An 18,473-nucleotide genomic window follows, 5' to 3' on the forward strand; every position below is an offset into this window, starting at 1 on the left:
TAGTGTTTTATAGTTTTTAATCTTTTATAAATGTATTGTGCTTCACTTCACAACCAATGAAATAAAAGAAATGGACTTGTTTAAGATAAGTTAAATAGCAAAAAAGTTCTGCATATATTGATGCTTATGATTTTATTTATATTGATTTATTTAGGGAATTAATTTTTGACTAATTCGATGAAAAAAACGTACTTAATTATTTGTTTAGGAGCCTGTTTCTATAAAAAATATTTAAAACTGGTTTTAATTGAATTACTTGTTATAGCAAAAATCATGATGCAGCCACATTTTTACTCAAAGTAAAACCGGTTTCTCATTTAGTGATTGTTCATTGTTGGTGGTGTAATGATATCATTATTATCATCCACAGAGTAGTCAGATCATGATGCTCATGACATTCAGTTGTGATGAAACCGTGATTGCGTTTTTAAAACCGGTTTTGACAATGAAGATCGGAATCAATTATTATTTATTTAATATAAATGAATACAAACCTTTGAATGACTTAAATCTTTGTTTTCACTTAGCAGTAAACTTAGCTTCGAAAGTTCATTTTGAGCTGAATACAAAATCCATAACCTTTCCTTTTCATTCTGAGAAAAAAATACAATTCAAATATATTTATCTTATGTATATTGTATATCATGTTTACATACTGCATGGACTGCATTGCAAATTAAAAAGCAGAATTAAATTTAATTCAGATATTAAAATATAGATCATGTCATCAACCTTTAGGTAATTTAGAAAACTTTTTTCAAGTATAATCCATTAATAAAAGTATTGCATAATACTATCCTCTTTACACATTTTAGTTACACATCCCTTATCAAATATTGGAACTACATGACTTTTTACTAAATTAGACATACAGTACATCAGTAAAAAATGTTTTAGAATCATGCATGATTGAGATCATCAAGAATTGTCTAAGCATGTAAACAGTGAATGTATTTTTAAACTATCATTTTGATGTTGGTAGATATAGCTACTAAAAGCCTGATTTAACAACAGTACGTGAAACTTTTATATTTTAAATTAGCTCTGACGAAGGAATTGTGTTTTCTAAAAGCTTGGAATTTCTTTCTGGTTGTTATAATCTATCGTTTTGATTTAGATTTTTTCTTATTTTCTTTGTATCTCTATTGAGATCCAGCTACAACATTGTCATTCTTCAAGTTATTTTCATCAAATATTATATATACAGTATATAATTAAATGGTAAAACCCATTGAAATGAGTTATATTAGAATGAAGAACATGGTTAAAATTAGCCATTGTAAAGACACTGTAATTAATATAAAAACAAAAATGATGAAGCTATCTTACAAGCATAGTGGACCTTATTGATGCTTGTGACTCTGAGGAAGACAGTGTATCTTTCTGGAAAAAAAAGTGAAGCAAAACAAAATAGTTAAAATGGTTGAAAATGGTTAAAAATGTTAGGATGATATGAGTATTAGCAGAATCATATTCTATACATTCAAAGATTTTTTAAACAATTTTTTTTCTAATGTTTACTTCATACACAATAAAATATCCAGCAGCAAAGAACTTACAGTATAGATATAACTATATATAACTTATAAACAAGATTGTGATTCTTGAATTGTGGCAAGACAAAAACGATCCCAGCAGTAAAAAGAAAAAACTTAGCAGAATAGAATTATGCATAAAACAATGAAGATCGCCAAGATTTAGTGTAAACCGCCTCAAATTATGAAATACTTTTGTGATATGTAGGCCTACACACAGGCACCAAATAATAAATTGAACCTGTTATGCAATGCATTTTTCTTTATTATTAAATTACAACCATATTGTGTTGTCACCTGCGGGAATTTGTAAACAAAGCATAGGATGAGGGGCTACATTACAATGAAGATTTCCGGGTTGTGGAGAATTTACATTTTTTTTCACATATAGGTGTACCTCTCACAATGTTAAGCTGTGTTACTTCCTTCCAGTGATAGTATATGGCTAACAAAATGGTGCACCCTACGACATGTATCGATCTATTTCAGTTTGTGGACCGTATAACCAAAATATAAAATGGATGGTGGAAAAACAATACAAAACTGTAGTTAATTAGTCTGTATATTGAACCATATTTCTATGGCTCACACTCATCATGTTGGCTGAGGTGGTTTAATTGCTTAATCAACTGAGCCTTATGCAAATAGGGGTCACTATGTTTGGAAATATTGATTGATTGCCAATAGTATGTTCATCAGACAGACCCAACTTACTGGTTTGCTGCCCTCTTTGGTTTGTTTAGCTTGATAATTGGCTACAACTTAATCTATCAATTAAAGTAATCTTTTGCAAATTTTAAAAGGTTAACAGGATTTATTAATAACCTTTTCATTTAAAATCTGAAATAAAAAATCCATATAAATGATTACTGAATATATTAGTAACTAAATAGTTTTGAATATTGTTTCATTTGTATAGCCATTTAGGTTAATAAATACGACAATTGTAATTGGTCATTTTCTTGTGATTTGAACATTTTTATTATTAATTTTTTGTTAAGTTAGGCCAAATATGGAACCAAGGTTTTTATCAATTCTATTGTTTAATAAAATATGAGTATAAATAACGCAAAAAGAACCCCTTTAAATAATAACATCCTGGATTTATAATGAGCCTAATGCTGTAAAACTTCTAAGCGCTGTACATATTACTACCCGGGCCATTTTTGGCTAGCCTCGTTTGACGATTTTTTTTACATTTATGAACAAATTTCAATCTTTATTCTTTCTCAAATTTCTTACTACTACTATTACTCGGTTATATTATATAAATTAATACAAAATTGTATTATTGTTGTATGTTTTGTCATTGTCAGCGCGCCTTGAAAATATTTCACACTTTCACAGTTTTTGTGTACAATTTTAAATGTGCGTGCCATCATACAAAAAGGTAGACAATAAGTCGTCATTGTTGTTTTGGTGAGTCACCAAGTAAATAAAGATGAAACGTTAAATAATGTTTAACATGTGACATTAGCGTGAGAAGGATGACATTAAATGATAGAGTGACATTCCATACTATAGTCAAAAGAACAATCGCTCTGTTTTTACAATAAAATTCACAAAAATAATGACAAATTATCACATCTAGGAATTTTCTTTTGTAATGAATTTGTTCATAAATATGCTCTAAAAATGGTAAATTAATTGATACGTAGAAAAATGACAAAAGACGGAAACTGAGTATGGACTGGGTGAGGATGAGGTCATTTCTAAAACGATTACGGTTGAAAAATGAGGCATGCAACGTGGGTGGTTGCACGTATCTTGTACAATAGCAAATTCTACATTTAAAATACATACTTACCATTTTTATAAAATGTCGGTTCAAAACACTAAATGTTACTATAATTATTTACCTCCGCCAGGGAGGTATATAATAGTAGTCAATCGTGTGTTATTTTCTGTTTGTTTGTTAGCAGGATTACTCAAAAAGTTATTTGCAAATGGATAGACATGTGGTCAATTTTAGAGGCAGTCGGAACCAGGGTCCCAATTCTAGACCACATTTTAGTATTATTTTCAGACCTGCTAGTGTTAAAAGGAGACAATTTTCAAAAGCCGGCGAGCAGTCTTAAAGTAACAAGTAAACTGAAATTGCATTTTCTCACAGGAACTAGAGTACTTTTCTGTTTTATATAAATTCTATGATTGTTACCGGATTGTTAAATGTTTAACCTTGTTTCTGTTATTTTGCCACCAGCACTATCAGGAGAGTCTATTATAGCGATATTTTTGCTTTTTGACAATCCGCCAGGATAGTGTCCTGCGTTTTTCTATGCTTGTTTTTGTTTTATGTAATTTATGCTTTTTGTATTATTGTTTTTATTTTTCTGGATAAAAAATGAATATGAATATGAATACTTGTCTAAAAAACATTAACTTTTGTAAAAGAGGCAAGAGTTATAATTTGTGATTCAGAATTTTCAAAAATAATTTGATTTATAATGTACAAGTTTTATTTTACGTATTTTTAATTCACCTGTTTGTTTTGGGCGTTTCTGTTCTATTGTTAGTCAACTGATACTATTGTTAGTTGAAAGGCTGGCTACATAACCATTACACCAAATTCTCATACACATGGTTGTAGTGAAATTATCCTAAATCACAAACAGCATTAAGACACAAAAATAAAAAAACTATATACTAGTATTTGTTGTTTCCGGTGAAATCTTATGTAGGACAATTTTACAGTAGGGGGAGGAATGCACTCTCGGAGTGCTATTCTAGTTATTATAGGCATTATTAACTATGTTTGACGTTAACCTACTGTATGGAGAGTAAATGTTTGCTCTTTAATTGATCATCTGATTTTAGGTCAAATTATAAAAATTGTTTCACAGAAAATGTTGTTGAAGCATTTCTGGTGAGCAAAATCAATTGGGGTTTTAAAAACTGTCTTTTGGTGGGGCCCATTGACTTGGATTGGTAAAGAAATACTGTACAAAATATGGGGTTCTCTGTACTTGATCCTAATAGTTAATACATAGCAGCATTCTAATGCCCTCAACTATGTAGCTGTTGAGTCTAAAAGTTATTCTTTAGCATGAACACAATGATGGTAAAGCCTCAACAGCTAATAATAATAATAATAATAATATTTATTCGGCAAAAGTTCTTAAGGGTATGTTTTCCATTTCATCTTGCCAGGAGCAAGTATTAGGCATGAGCTCAAACAGAAAACTGCTCTTACTTCATCATTATTATAAAATACAAAAATAACAAAACTAAGTAGTACAAATTAATTAAAAACAAAACAAAGTTATAATGGAATACACCAATTAAGAATAAGCTGCATTGAATAAACATAAATAATATAAACAATTACAACTTAATATTTTGAGATCAAATGTTTGGTGAGTTGGGCTTTAAAGCCTGAAATTGTAGCACATTGTTTAATTTCATTTGGAAGTTGCGGTATTCTTGGATGCATCAGGGAAACGAAACGCTGAATGTTCTGAATTAAAAACCTAAATTCATTTCTTTGTAAAGTAAGTCCATACAATAGCATTCATTTTAAATTTTATTGCAGTTTAATCACTAAAAGACTAAAATTACTTGTACACTACAATTACTTGTACACTACAATGTTATGTAACTTTTAAGCATACACTACTAATCCTGCATAAAATTCTTGTTAAACTACACATTAAAACTCAGACTAATCCTAAACATCAGTCATACAATGACTTTAACACAAATTTGGTTTTTCTTTCGAGGCCAAACTAGTTTCAGATTAGTTCTGAAGATTATTAATCAAAGCCTAGACTAAAAAGTCAAATCTGTTTTCAAACAATTGGACTACAAAAACAATTATACAAAACAAAGTAAATTTAAGGTATTAGGTAACAAAATCAATGATTTAAATCCATTTGTTGTCAAATAGAACTTAAAGTCTTTGAAGATAATCTTTAGTTACCTATAACCTTTGAAAGTATTTTTTTAAACAAATCTGGCTTGTTTGAGGTTGAAACAATATGTAGTTTATCGACAAATCCTAAATTGAATATATTTGTTTTCCTCTACTGTTATCTAGTATAAGAATCACTTCAGATTTATCTTATAATGTCTGGCAAAACGAATGAATAAAGACTTCTCAATACACATGATTAATAAAGTCAAATCTATCCATTGACCTAAGTAGTGTTGACTAATCTTAACCTATCGTACCAGATTCTTAGGAAAATTAGAGTATAGATTTTGTATTGACTACAGTACTAAATAATATGTTCTCAACTCAAAGAGCATCCCTTTCATACATGCCAATACTCCCATTTTGGCTTGAATATTTATATTATATCTCCAGGCTAACATAAGATCATGTTGCCAGTTTTTCACATTTTCTCTCAGATTAAAAAGAAATGTTGTTTAACACAAGCAAATTTGTAGAAAATCTGCAGTCATAAAATTTATAAAAAATCTTATGAACGGAAGGAGATTCCTCTCTCTGCGTTTATCTCCTGGATTCGTAGAGGGCATGAAGATATACTGTGTATTTTTTTAACTTCATATGTCGGGATGGTTGTCAATTTGAAGTACTAAACACTTACTAAGAAATCATGCCCGACTAAGACCGCATTTACACTTCATCGACGATTTATTAGCCGGCTTTCTTTTAAGCCCGCAATGTGTTTACACTTACCCAAAAAGCCAGCCTCGGGCCCCTACTATTGTGTTTACACTTGTTCTCGCGGAAGAGTGCTCGATGATACGATTTTGTTACATTCACGTCATATCCGCGCCACCAACCGTCTTAAAAAGTTATTATTAGCGTTGTCGATCTACACTAGGCCTAGGCCTAATGGATTTTATCAAATAAGAATCAAATAACGGTATTTATTATGGATCAAAACAATTGTATTATTGCTTTACTACTAATGTTTGCGTCTCGTTTTCTGAAGAATAGTAGTAGATCAATTCATCTTCACAAATTAAATTTCATTGAAGAAACTGTTCGGTTTCGTAAACTTTAAACTATAGCGAATGTTTACACTATACGAAGTGTTGGCCCGAAGCCCGCAATTGCCGGTCCGAAGCCTACTCTAGACTAGAATTAAAATTGCGCCGGCTCGGCTGTTCCCAGAGTGTTTACACTTGTACACTGTTGGCTCAGAGCCGGCCTCGGCCTCGCTAAAAGCTAAAGTGTATTTGCTACAAAAACTGTACTGTAAAGTGTATAAAACAAAATATTGCTCATTTCTTATTGATTCTTCATAATATCTTTTAAAAAATTACTTTTATGCTTCACTGTAGTTTTCAAACAGAAATGGTAGACTCCATCTTTCCAATTTTCTAATCTTATTATGTACAGTAGCTAGGGTTAGTTTTTTAGGCTTAGCTGGTAACATACAAACGTTGTAGGCCTAGCCTGGCATTTGTCTAGTTGCTGCATTAATTGTCTTTCTTTTTTTGGCAGATTCTGTTAATACAAATAGGGGAAGACCTTCCATTTATTTTGCCCTTACGATCGATCGTGGGTGCATCACAGAAGCAAAACGAAAATATCAATCTATGCGTGATGCATGCTGGTATTTATAGCAGGCCGCTTAAATTTGTGTTTCCTTGACATACAGCGGCGGCAATTGTTTTCACCAAATTGGTTCCTAATAGCCGTTATCGACAGCAATCGTGACTAAGCTAAAAAGTATATATTATTTTTTTTTACAACAAGCAAACACTTACTAGTTTTGAAATTTTCAACTAGCAATTATGAAAAATCTACTATCAAAATGCTAGTTTGCTTGCGTGAATTTCGAGCCCTGAATGAAACGTAAAGACTAAAACTAAACATCCAAGATAAAATTAGACTGGGATTTAAATAATTATATAACTTAAATGTAGCCAATTCTAAAGAGCTCACACAAATCTGACATTATAGATTGTAGGAGACATGTTATAAACTATATAGACAAAGCTGGCTGTGAATACTAAAGACATTGACTTTAGAAAAATCCAAGTCGATCAAATCTATGTCTAAACAAAAACCACTAGAAAGCAACAGACAATGTAAATTAAGGTATTAGGTAAGGAATTTAAATGATTACATTATTCTAAATCCATTTGTCATCAAATAAAACTAAGAAATTTACACTAATCTTAAACATCTAATCTTATGGAACACAATTCTCCCTAAGGTCAAACTATCAAATGATGTATAATTGGTAAAGAATTCGTCTACACATATTGATAATGTTTCTAAAGACAGTTTCTTCTGTTTTTCAATTCATAAAATTACAAAAAAATATTGAAAAATAAAATAGGCCTACACACAGATTTCTGCTAAATGTGTGCACAAAAACTTGTTGGTAGTCAACTAAAACTGTTTCATGGTTGAAATTTAATGTTACTAACCAGAGAGATTATTAAATTATACCTTTTGTAACGTACAATCGATTCGATTTAATTAACTGGTTATTTAACATTTGTCTCGTTTCTGTTCTCAAGAACTTTATTCACAAACTATCTAAACTGGTTACCAGGTGTATATACACGCACTAGTCCATTCTATGCACGCTTTAATAAGCTGATCCAAATCATTTATTTAAAGCTATGTCCACATGCACTAGAGTTAACTCCATTCTATGCATGCTTAAGTTGATCCGAATCATATCAAAGTTAAATCCGTTAACTTACACCTCTGTCGTATTAATTATGTACATAACTGAATGTGATGCTACTGTATGCTTCCCACAAGTGGGTTATTAAATGCTTTTTTGTGTAACATATTAAACAGCAATTTAACTCCGATTCAGAAAGAGTGCGTATAAACCTAATTATTGAGTATCATAAATTGGAGTACATCCAGTGTCATACTGTAGGATGAAGAATCATGTTTTTTGATGTTGGGGCATCGTTTGTCCTGGCACAAGCATGATGATTTGAAACAAGGAGTTGGTAATATGTACAGAAACTCACTATTGTACCACTAATGATTTATAAAAACATGTTTTTGACTGTCAAGATACTTTTAAACTGTAAAATCTCTAATTATGCTGCCATGTATATTGATATTGTCAGGTAATCCATAAACTGTAAAATAGTTTTATGCCTAAACAGGGCTAACTTAAATGTCCCACAGGAAATATGCTAAAATGGTGGTGTTGATGGATCAGTGGCACCTCAATAACGGAATAACTCAAGTGTTGTAGTTTGAAGTTGTCATACATTTCCTACATATATTTTATAAACAAGTAAAAAATCATCATTGACAAGATTTATCAAACAAAAGTCAAAAGTCTTGTGCGTAAAACAAATGGTAGCAATTCCAATAACAAATTATTCAATTAATTGTTAAAATTTATTTGTTAAGCTACTTTAGATTGAAGATGAGCGAATTAATTGCGAAAGAAAGGTAGTAACCCTTTGTTTTTTTTAGATAATGGAATTGGAAGAACATTTTGTTTTTTTCTTGCTTATTAAAACCACTTTTATTGTACAAAGCTATTTTAAACAGCAAAGCCTGCATGCATGTTTGTAATGGCTAAGCCTAGTTTTCATACAAAAAAGCTGCAGTGCGCAGTCACCATGATACACACTAGTAGGTTGTGATTATGGAAACAATACGATTAAGATTATGTTGACAACAACTACTAAAAAGAGCATTGCACAATATTATTGAATGTCCCCGTTTTTACTGTTTCACTGAAGGCCTTTGATTTTTACAATACAGTAGGGCTGTTTTACCTATGTTTTAAAAATGTCGTCAAGATCTTAGTGTTTTAAGGTTTTAATTTGATTATCAAACCTCCATTTTCCTCAATTAAAATCCAGTTCAATCGTTTGCCCAAATGTTACCTTAGATAAAGACTGTTAGTGTTATGTTTAGTTTAATGTATAAAGCATGTTGTCATACAATAAAAAAAAGTATGGGATACTGTCAACATTAATTTTGCTTTATGTTGACCATTTTTATTTTATCATTCATACATGATGGCTTACACTTTTATTAGTCATAGACGAGAAACAAGATACAACTACACCAATGGGACTTAACATAATTTGTTGCCAAAAAACAACATATTAATACACAAATTAACTACATAGAAAATTTAGCCTACAACAAAGATGAAAAAGTTGATATTGGCCATTATCTATGAGCCGGTGAATTATAGTTGATTTGTCCAAGGGCTTCGTGTCCGGTCAGCCGGCATTTCAAATTATAATTATATATCTTAAGATATTAAATTGTGCGTCCATCACCGTTTAAAATAAAAGTGGGATGTCGCATTACATTAGGTCGATTACGGGTACTGGCACAACCTTTGGGAAAAGAGGACCTACAGAGAGGATACGTGACTTGTACGCACCCACGTTGAGCTGGTCAGCGATCGCAGTGATTGACGTTAAACGTGAACGTAAATGACCAATTATGTCAAAGTACTTGTAAAACATCAGTGAGCGGAGTAATAAGCAAGTCTGCTGACATGCTTTGAAGAGAATTACATCAAATTGCTTGTGTGCTGTAAGTGTATTTGGCACTGTGACGAAGCATAGCACTTTGTTTCTACACGCTAGGTCACAAGTTCAATGATTATTTTCTTTTATATTAAACATGTATTGAATTCAGTTTTCGAACTAAACAAATATTAGTACTAAGTAACCAAGTATAGTCCCAGGGGCCTGATTATGAAATTTGCCAACAATTAGGGGGACATGGTATTGACTGTTTATTAGCATTATATTAATAGATTACTAAAGTCCTGTGTCTGAAGTTAGCCTAAATTAGGGGGTGGGATTATACTTTGAGCATGGGATTAAACTAGGCCATAATAAATTCTGTAAAGTTCATGTTCCCGAATGTTCATAATTTTCAGATCAGACGCAAACGCAAATTTGGAATTAACACAGTGCAACTCTACTCTGTATGTTAGATGTTACTTTAAAGATGTTCCCCCAAAAAGATGAAAAATGAAGATTAATAAAATCAGACTACATCAACAAAAAGTGAGTTACCAAATGTTGTGCTGAACGAAAAGAAAGAGAAATAATAACCCTGTTTGATGCAACTAAAGATAACAAGATATTTCAAGAACATTAAAATGTTAAACAAAAGTAGTGAATATGAACTTTGGTAATGAATAAATATTATAATTACTTACATTTAATGTTGAATCACTCCCACTAATTCCTTCAGAGATTTTCTATAAAATCAACACATGAAAATTAGTTATATTCAAAGAGAGAAACGCAAAATCTATATGGCGCTGAATGTGAAGCGCTAGAAATCATGTCAAAATAATTTTACTGCAGTTAATATTTTTACTTTAATAATATGATTTTAGTTTTGATAAAGATGTTTAGTTTTGGCATAAACAGTGTAGTTTAAAGAATTGAGAAATATTTGTTGAAAAGTAAACAATATGTAGTTATTGAAACAACTGCAATAGAATAATTTTGCTTTTCTTCAGATAATATGTTCTCTCCCCTTCGATGAGATGTTAATATTAAAGAATATGTAATAAATAAGCATTTATAATGCAACATATATTAAATGGAATTTCTCATCATAGGTGCAGTGTACATACAGGACAATTATAAAAGTAAAAACAATGTTTAATGCATAAACGCATTGGATATTATCAAATGCATTTATGCACATAATAATATACAACAGGGAATAGTCTCACTGTAGAAATATTAACATTTGGATTTTTTCCGAGCTCCACCCACTAAAAAAAGATCCAAGGATTTAAAAAATAGATATCAAAGGATAGCTTGAAATATGCATGAATGAGCTGGATAATAAAGAGATGAACATTTCTCAAGATGTTTCACTTACTGATGTGGAACACAAGAAGTTTAATATTAAATTAAAAAATAACCAGTACATTGTAATTACAAGGACAAGGAGGTTATATTTTAATCTGCGATAAATATTTGTTATTCTGTAGAAATCAAGACCAGGATCCCAATTCTGGACCACATCTTTATTCAAACCCCAAAAAGAATAGAGTTCTAAGGAAGACTCCAATAATTTTTTGAAATAAATCCAGACCAGGATTCCAATTCTGGACTGTAGGATGATGGCTAAATTGTGACTTGTCATTGTCATTAACTGAAAACTACATAATGTTTATGTTGATGAATGACAACATCCGCAACCTACTGTACATAATTTCAATAATAAACAAACTATATTACATAATTATAGAATTCCTTGTTTTCGCCTACACCAGGGCTGTAGTTCGGTATTTTAAACAATAGAAACTTATTAAATCATTATTTTTTAATTTTGGAGGTCAGCCTTGTCAGGGGTGTGTAATAATCTCTGATTTCTCTTGTTTAAAATTGCATGGTACATACTGTATACTAACAGTATTTCATATTTTTATTCCTTACCTGTAGATCAGAATTTCTTTTCTGTGGGGTGATTTCTTCATCAAAAGAACTATCAATTTTTTGGACCTGATCTGTAACGCTTGAAATTTGAGTTTTTTCTTCAATTATCCTCTCACCTTCTTTGGACTAACCATGGAAATATTCAGGAAATAAAAACATACAATAAAATAAAATTAAAAGGGTTTAACAAATAACAAACAACATAAAAAGGTATTGTACGACTAAAATTTATGAAGCTGATTAAATGATGATGACGGTAGTGTGGGAAAAATGATGATTGATGGTGGTGGTTCAGATGATAGTAGTAGCAGCACTGGTGATGATATTGGTGATGGCAGCGGTGGTGATGAGGATGATGCTGTTGATAATGTTGGTGATGGCAGCATTGGTGATGGCAGCAGTGGTGATGATGTTGGTGATGGCAGCGGTGGTGTTGAGGATGATGCTGGTGATGATGTTGGTGATGCAGCAGTGGTGATGATGGGATAATGGCAACAGTTGTGATGATGTTGGTGATGGCAGCGGTGGTGATGAGGATGATGCTGGTGATGATGTTGGTGATAGCAGCAGTGGTGATGGCAGCGGTGGTAATGAGGATGATGCTGGTGATGATGTTGGTGATGGCAGCGGTGGTGATGAGGATGATGCTGGTGATGATGTTGGTAATGGAAATAGTGGCGATGAGGATGATGCTGGTGATGATGTTGGTGATAGCAGCAGTGGTGATGATGGGGTAATGGCAGCGGTGGTGACGAGGAAGATGCTGGTGATGATGGCTGGAGGTGATGAGGATGATGCTGGTGATGATAGCAGTGCTGATGATGGGGTAATTGCAGCGGTGGTGATGAGGATGATGCTGGTGATGATGTTGGTGATGGCAGCGATGGTGATGATGGGTTAATGGCAACGTGGTGATGACAATGATGCTGAAGATGATGTTGGTGATGGCAGCAGTGGTGATGAGGATGATGCTGGGGTGATGGTAGCAGTGGTGATGATGTTGGTGATGGCACTGGCAGAGGATGATGCTGGTGATGATGTTGGTGATGGCAGCGATGGTGATGATGGGTTAATGGCAACGTGGTGATGACAATGATGCTGATGATGGCAGCAGTGGTGATGAGGATGATGCTGGTGATGATGTTGGTGATGGCAGCGGTGGTGATGATGGGTTAATGGCAACGTGGTGATGACAATGATGCTGAAGATGATGTTGGTGATGGCAGCGGTGGTGATGAGGATGATGCTGGGGTGATGGCAGCAGTGGTGATTATGTTGGTGATGGCACTGGCAGCAGTGGTGATGAAAATGATTCTGGTGGTGAGGATGATGCAAGTTATGATAGTGTTAACAACTGTGGTGATGATGTTGGTGATGGCAGCGGTGGTGATAAGGATGATGCTGGTGATAATGTTGGTGATAGCAGCAGTGGTGATGATGGGGTGATGGCAGCGGTGGTGATGAGGATGATGTTGGTGATGATGGTTTAATGGCAACGATGGTGATGATAATGATGCTTGGTGATGGCAGTGGTGGTGATGTGGATGATGCTGGGGTGATGGCAGCAGTGGTGATGATGTTGGTGGCAGCGGTGAGATTGAAGATTGATGATTCTGGTGATGATGGGGGTGATAGCAGCGGTGGTGAGGATGATGTTAGTTATGATGGTGTTGACGACTGTGGTGATGATGGAGGTAGTGGTGATGATAAGGATGATGCTAGTTATTGATGGTATTGATGCTAGTTATGATGATGGTATATATCAGTGGTGATGACGGGATGATGGCGGAGGTGGTGGTAGGGAAAATTTTGGTGATGATGTTGGTGATGGCAGCGGTGGTGATGATGGGTTAATGGCAACGTGGTGATGACAATGATGCTGAAGATGATGTTGGTGATGGCAGCGGTGGTGATGAGGATGATGCTGGTGATGATGGTGGTGATGGCAGTGGTGGTGATCAGGGTGACATTGGTGATGAAGATAGTGATAGTTCAAAAAAATTTCAAGGAAGGAATGGAACTGAAATTATACTGGGTATAAATACTAAACACAGTACACTGTAATTCTATAATTTAATGTATGATAAAAGTTAATGTGTTCAAATTATTAACTATCATTGTGGATCATGGGGATAACTGAGACTTACACGTAAAAAATCGGTTTGTCCTGATGGCCCAGTGTAACTATTATCCAGAGAGTCGTTCATATCTACTGATGCCATCACAAACTCTTCTTGAGTCCTTTCATCAACAAATTGCTTTTCCTTTTCCTTTAACCGTTCTTCCTGCTGTTTCATATTTTCTTCTTGTATCCTTCTTAACTCCTGTTCTTCTCTTTTTGCTGCAGCTTTTCGTTCACTTTCTAATCGCCTTTCTCTTTCCCGCTTTGCAGTCTGTCTTAAATTGTCTGCCTGTCGTTTCTCTTCTTCTCTTTGTTCGATCTGTTCTCGCCACCTTGATTCAGTGATGGATTGATTAAGTGACTTTTCTAATGGACCCTGTTCATATTGATGTGGGTGTCCAATCCGCCGTTGTCGTGGAGAGGAATCTGAATCAACTGATTCTTTTTCTCTAAATTTCTTCCTTAACACAATGAATTTAGTACCCTATAAATAAAATTAATGTAATCGAGTATGAAGAAACATCAAATAATGCTATCATACACAACCTACAGTATTATTGATATCCAATTTAAAAAATTGTCTGTTGAAATAAATACCAGTAACCATTATTCTGTCAAATTCGAAAGTATAATTTTTGTTTGCCCTATAAAAAATCTTGATTTTATTAATCTTTATTTGTCATGTTTCAGGGGACAATACAGTAATACAGTATTTAAACATTTACATGAGAAACTTAACTGTATACTCACATTTTCATCTTTTTTCACAGCCACTTGATTAATACATTCCTTGAAACGTTGTCTGTAATATTCTGTGGAATTTCAATCAATTTAATTTTTTTTAAACACAAATGTTAAATTGTAATATTCAAATTTTTACAAACTACCCTATCCATCACTCACAAATTTCACTTATTATTCATCTATACAGTACTTTTGTTCATTGTTTTGACTAAGTATTATAACAAATGAGGTATGTGAACCTATCAGGCACTGTGAAAAGGAAGCTATCAGATGAAATTCTTTTGATGTAGTTCCTTCATTGTTTCCAATTGTTATCTGTGATTATTGACATTACAATACTGTATATGTGTTGTGTTAAAACAGACCTTCTTAGTATAGTCATGGAGAACCTACTAACTTATTTCTCCATGGTCTAGTGAATGGTTGTAGTTGGCAGTGGGTGATTAATTTTTGTTCGAGTAGTTCTGTTTAATATGAAATTTTGACTTTAAAGAATGAAGAATTTCTATCACAGTGCTATTCGAAACAGAGCTTTTAATTTAAAGGGTATTAAACCGGGATTGTGATCATTGCAAGGTCATTCATTGGGTTTGCCATTTGTTATAATTAAGGCTTTTTTTAATGTAAAAAAAAAGTTGTTATTGAAAATTGTCAGCGTCAAGTTTTGGATATATATTTTGGGTGTAAGGTTCCAGTGCTATATATTAAGTTCTTAATGTAATTGTGTGTAGCAACAAATGGTCTTCTATTACAGTATTATATATTTTTTTAACAAACATTCAACTGGCTGCATCTATGCGGGATGCCTAGTTGCAGATACAATTTCCAGGCTATATCTATTTCTATATAGCGCTCCCTATGTCTTTTGATAAAATACAGATGTTATATCGGTACATTGTAAGAAGCCGGTTGGATGGCTGAATGGGTAGTGCCTGGGTTTCGAAACACATTGTTGTACTATGCTAGGCCTATAGATAGCCTGGCTGGTAGTGTTGCCTTGCTCAGCAATATTACCAGTACCTACTACTAGCCTGCCGGCGCTACTGCAGTTTCGCACCACACTGTTAAATCTTCGATTTATCGCTTAATTTTTTTTCTCACACCCACATCATACAATTTTGGGCCATTATGTAACATGTTTCCATGATTTAGCCACCGTTATATTTACCTTTATCATAATAAAAAATGCCTTTCAAAACAGCTCCATTTCCGCGAATACCTCGATCGAACTGTGGCCATTTTAGAATCAGAAAATTGCCAGAAATCAATGTATGTTTTATTTTCTGCTTTTTATTTTTAAATTGCAAAGAGTGCTTTTTATAAAGAACCAGCTAGCTGTACATATCAAAACGGCGACGATATGAGTCTGTACATAAAACATTGATAGGACCTATTAATATGAATAATAATACTAATATTAATAATGAAATATTAATTAAACCTCTCTTTCGCCAGCTAAAAATATTTCTTGCCTTTTAAAACTAAATAGGCCTAGCCTAGGCGGGGGCCTAGGCCTATATGTGTAATCAGATTTTATAACACTGGCCTCTATAGTTTCTACATTTTTGGGGGAAAATGAAGCATACATTCTGGCAATTAAGTGATAAATATAAGATGGCGAACATTTCGCAGTGTGTTGACATCGAGTTCAGTATTGTTTAAAATGTTTTGAAAAGTATTGTTATTTAAAAAAAATTACTTCGTAAGTGGTCGAATCTTATAAACATGTTACATAATATTATGTTGTGAGTGTGAAAAAGAAAAATTTAGGTGAGAAATCGAAGATATAACAGTGTGGTGCGAAACTGCAGTAGCGCCTAGCCTGCCTACTGTACCTAGCCCTATTTAGGATCAACTCACTGGCCTAAATTACTAGTAGTAGTAGGCTAGCTAGTAGGCCTAGCCTATTATAGTCTAGGCCCTACTATTATCTATCTAGCTAGGCCTAGCCTAGGCCCTAGATTTTTATTTAATTTTATTTATTTTTTATCGCATTTTTTTATAATCTTATTCTTACTTACCAAACAAAATGACATATAGGGCCTAAACCTGTTTATGATTTATTTAAAACAGGGACTAACCGTTTTGTTCTAGCTAGGCTTATACTAGGTAAAACTAATCCTAGGCTAGGCCGAGTTCAATTTCTAAGGGCGAGGCTTTATGTTGGGACGGGCAGTACCTCTCCGATTTGGGGTATAAAGTAACATATTGAACCAGGAAGTGCAACTTTCATTGGGCTTAAAAGTAAACGAATATCTCACCTTTTTTCTTTGGATCAGGGTAGTTGAGATATTCTTTAAAATGTAATACAACATCTGAATTTCTTGCTTTCCCACCATTCCCGGCTAAAAAATCTCTAATACTGTCAGAATTCAGATTATTATCCGCCATCGTCTTGTAAACAAACCAGAAAAAACATGGAGGTAAAATGTCTAGACGTTCAAAATAACTATTGTTTGTTGAGGGCGCTATTTTTCTTAATTTCAAGTTTACACAGTACAGGCAGTACACACGATCGGTGGCACTGTATGTAAAGTTTCAGTTATATTTTTCATCGCCCGAATGATCCCATCATGGCTATCTAAGACAACGGGTTGATGATGATAGTGACACTTCAGCATGAAAGCCCATCAACAGCACTGAAAAACAACTCAAAACCATCAATACTGTATTCCATTAGGCGCGCTAAAATTCAAGAAAAATAGGAAAATAGAAAAAGCCCAAAAACGTTTTAATACTGATCGAATTCTAGTCGGGATTCTAGTTGCATTGATTGATAATGTGCAGACCACATCAATAGAATTCGGTCTAATAAATGGGTAATAGGTGAGATTATTGTATCTTCTGCGGTGGTGTGTCAATGGTCAATGTGGTCAACAACGTGTGAAAGTAAATGTCCGGTACTGCTACAGTCCTGTAGAGAACAGTTATTGATGAGTGGATTCTGTCTTTTTGTTAAGAAGCCTAGCGCTGTATTTAATTTCCTTATTCGGCTCTTTTGATGTCATCACCTAAATGTGTGGGAAAATCTAAAATCATGGGTGTATGCTATTCATCAAGAAACTTTGTCTAATAACCACCTCACCGCATTAAAGTTAAGTCCATCCGAAATTAACCAAGAATTAATGAGTTAAAACAATGGGAGATCGGCTTACGTCATGTTTCAATAAAGACTTTCATTTTTGACTGATCAGCGGCACATTTGAAAAGCCGAAAAAACAATAAAATAACTCGATCAATTATTCCACTACTTTAACATTTGGCATTCAATATTTGAATTTATATAAACAGATCGTTGTTGTTTTAACCTTATTATAAGACCCTAAACAAATGTTAAATGCTTTATATTGTCGCATCTCATTGACAAGAATCGACTTTCCAGATTTCTGGTTTTTTGATGAATTGGAACCGGATGGGAAGACAAGCATTGACATCGTTTGAAGTCCTTCATAAACCGTCTTCCTGACGATAAAAATCAATTAAAATTAAACTCAACAACCAATGAACTTGGTATTAACAACCGAAAATCGACTGCCATTATACGAAACTTTAATTAATTTTATGTTGTCTTGTTTGAGATCGGCGGTCCTTGCGGTAAGTGATGAAACAGAGATTCTCTGTTCGGTACATATCGTTACAGACTTTGTTCAATTAAAAACCAGATTTTTATTTTAGGATCTGTGAGCGATTAGTTTCAACACATTTTGTATACTTTGACAGATAGTAGTTTAATC

General features: G+C 33.5%; 1 protein-coding gene across 1 annotated transcript; it reads right to left on the minus strand.

The window, feature by feature from the left end:
- Positions 1–473: 473 nt before the first annotated feature.
- On the minus strand, positions 474–17,151 carry LOC140057674 (uncharacterized). Its single transcript, XM_072103394.1, has 7 exons — positions 17,001–17,151; positions 14,746–14,807; positions 14,021–14,479; positions 11,874–11,999; positions 10,634–10,675; positions 1,330–1,383; positions 474–593 (listed from the first exon to the last, which is right to left on the minus strand). The coding sequence occupies exons 1-7, from the start codon at positions 17,128–17,130 to the stop codon at positions 474–476; spliced, it is 993 nt and encodes a 330-aa protein (XP_071959495.1). The 5' UTR covers positions 17,131–17,151.
- Between the last annotated feature and the right edge of the window lie 1,322 nt (positions 17,152–18,473).

The sequence above is a fragment of the Antedon mediterranea genome, chromosome 8 (genome assembly GCF_964355755.1).
Source record: "Antedon mediterranea chromosome 8, ecAntMedi1.1, whole genome shotgun sequence".
In the NCBI taxonomy this organism is placed as follows: domain Eukaryota; kingdom Metazoa; phylum Echinodermata; class Crinoidea; order Comatulida; family Antedonidae; genus Antedon; species Antedon mediterranea.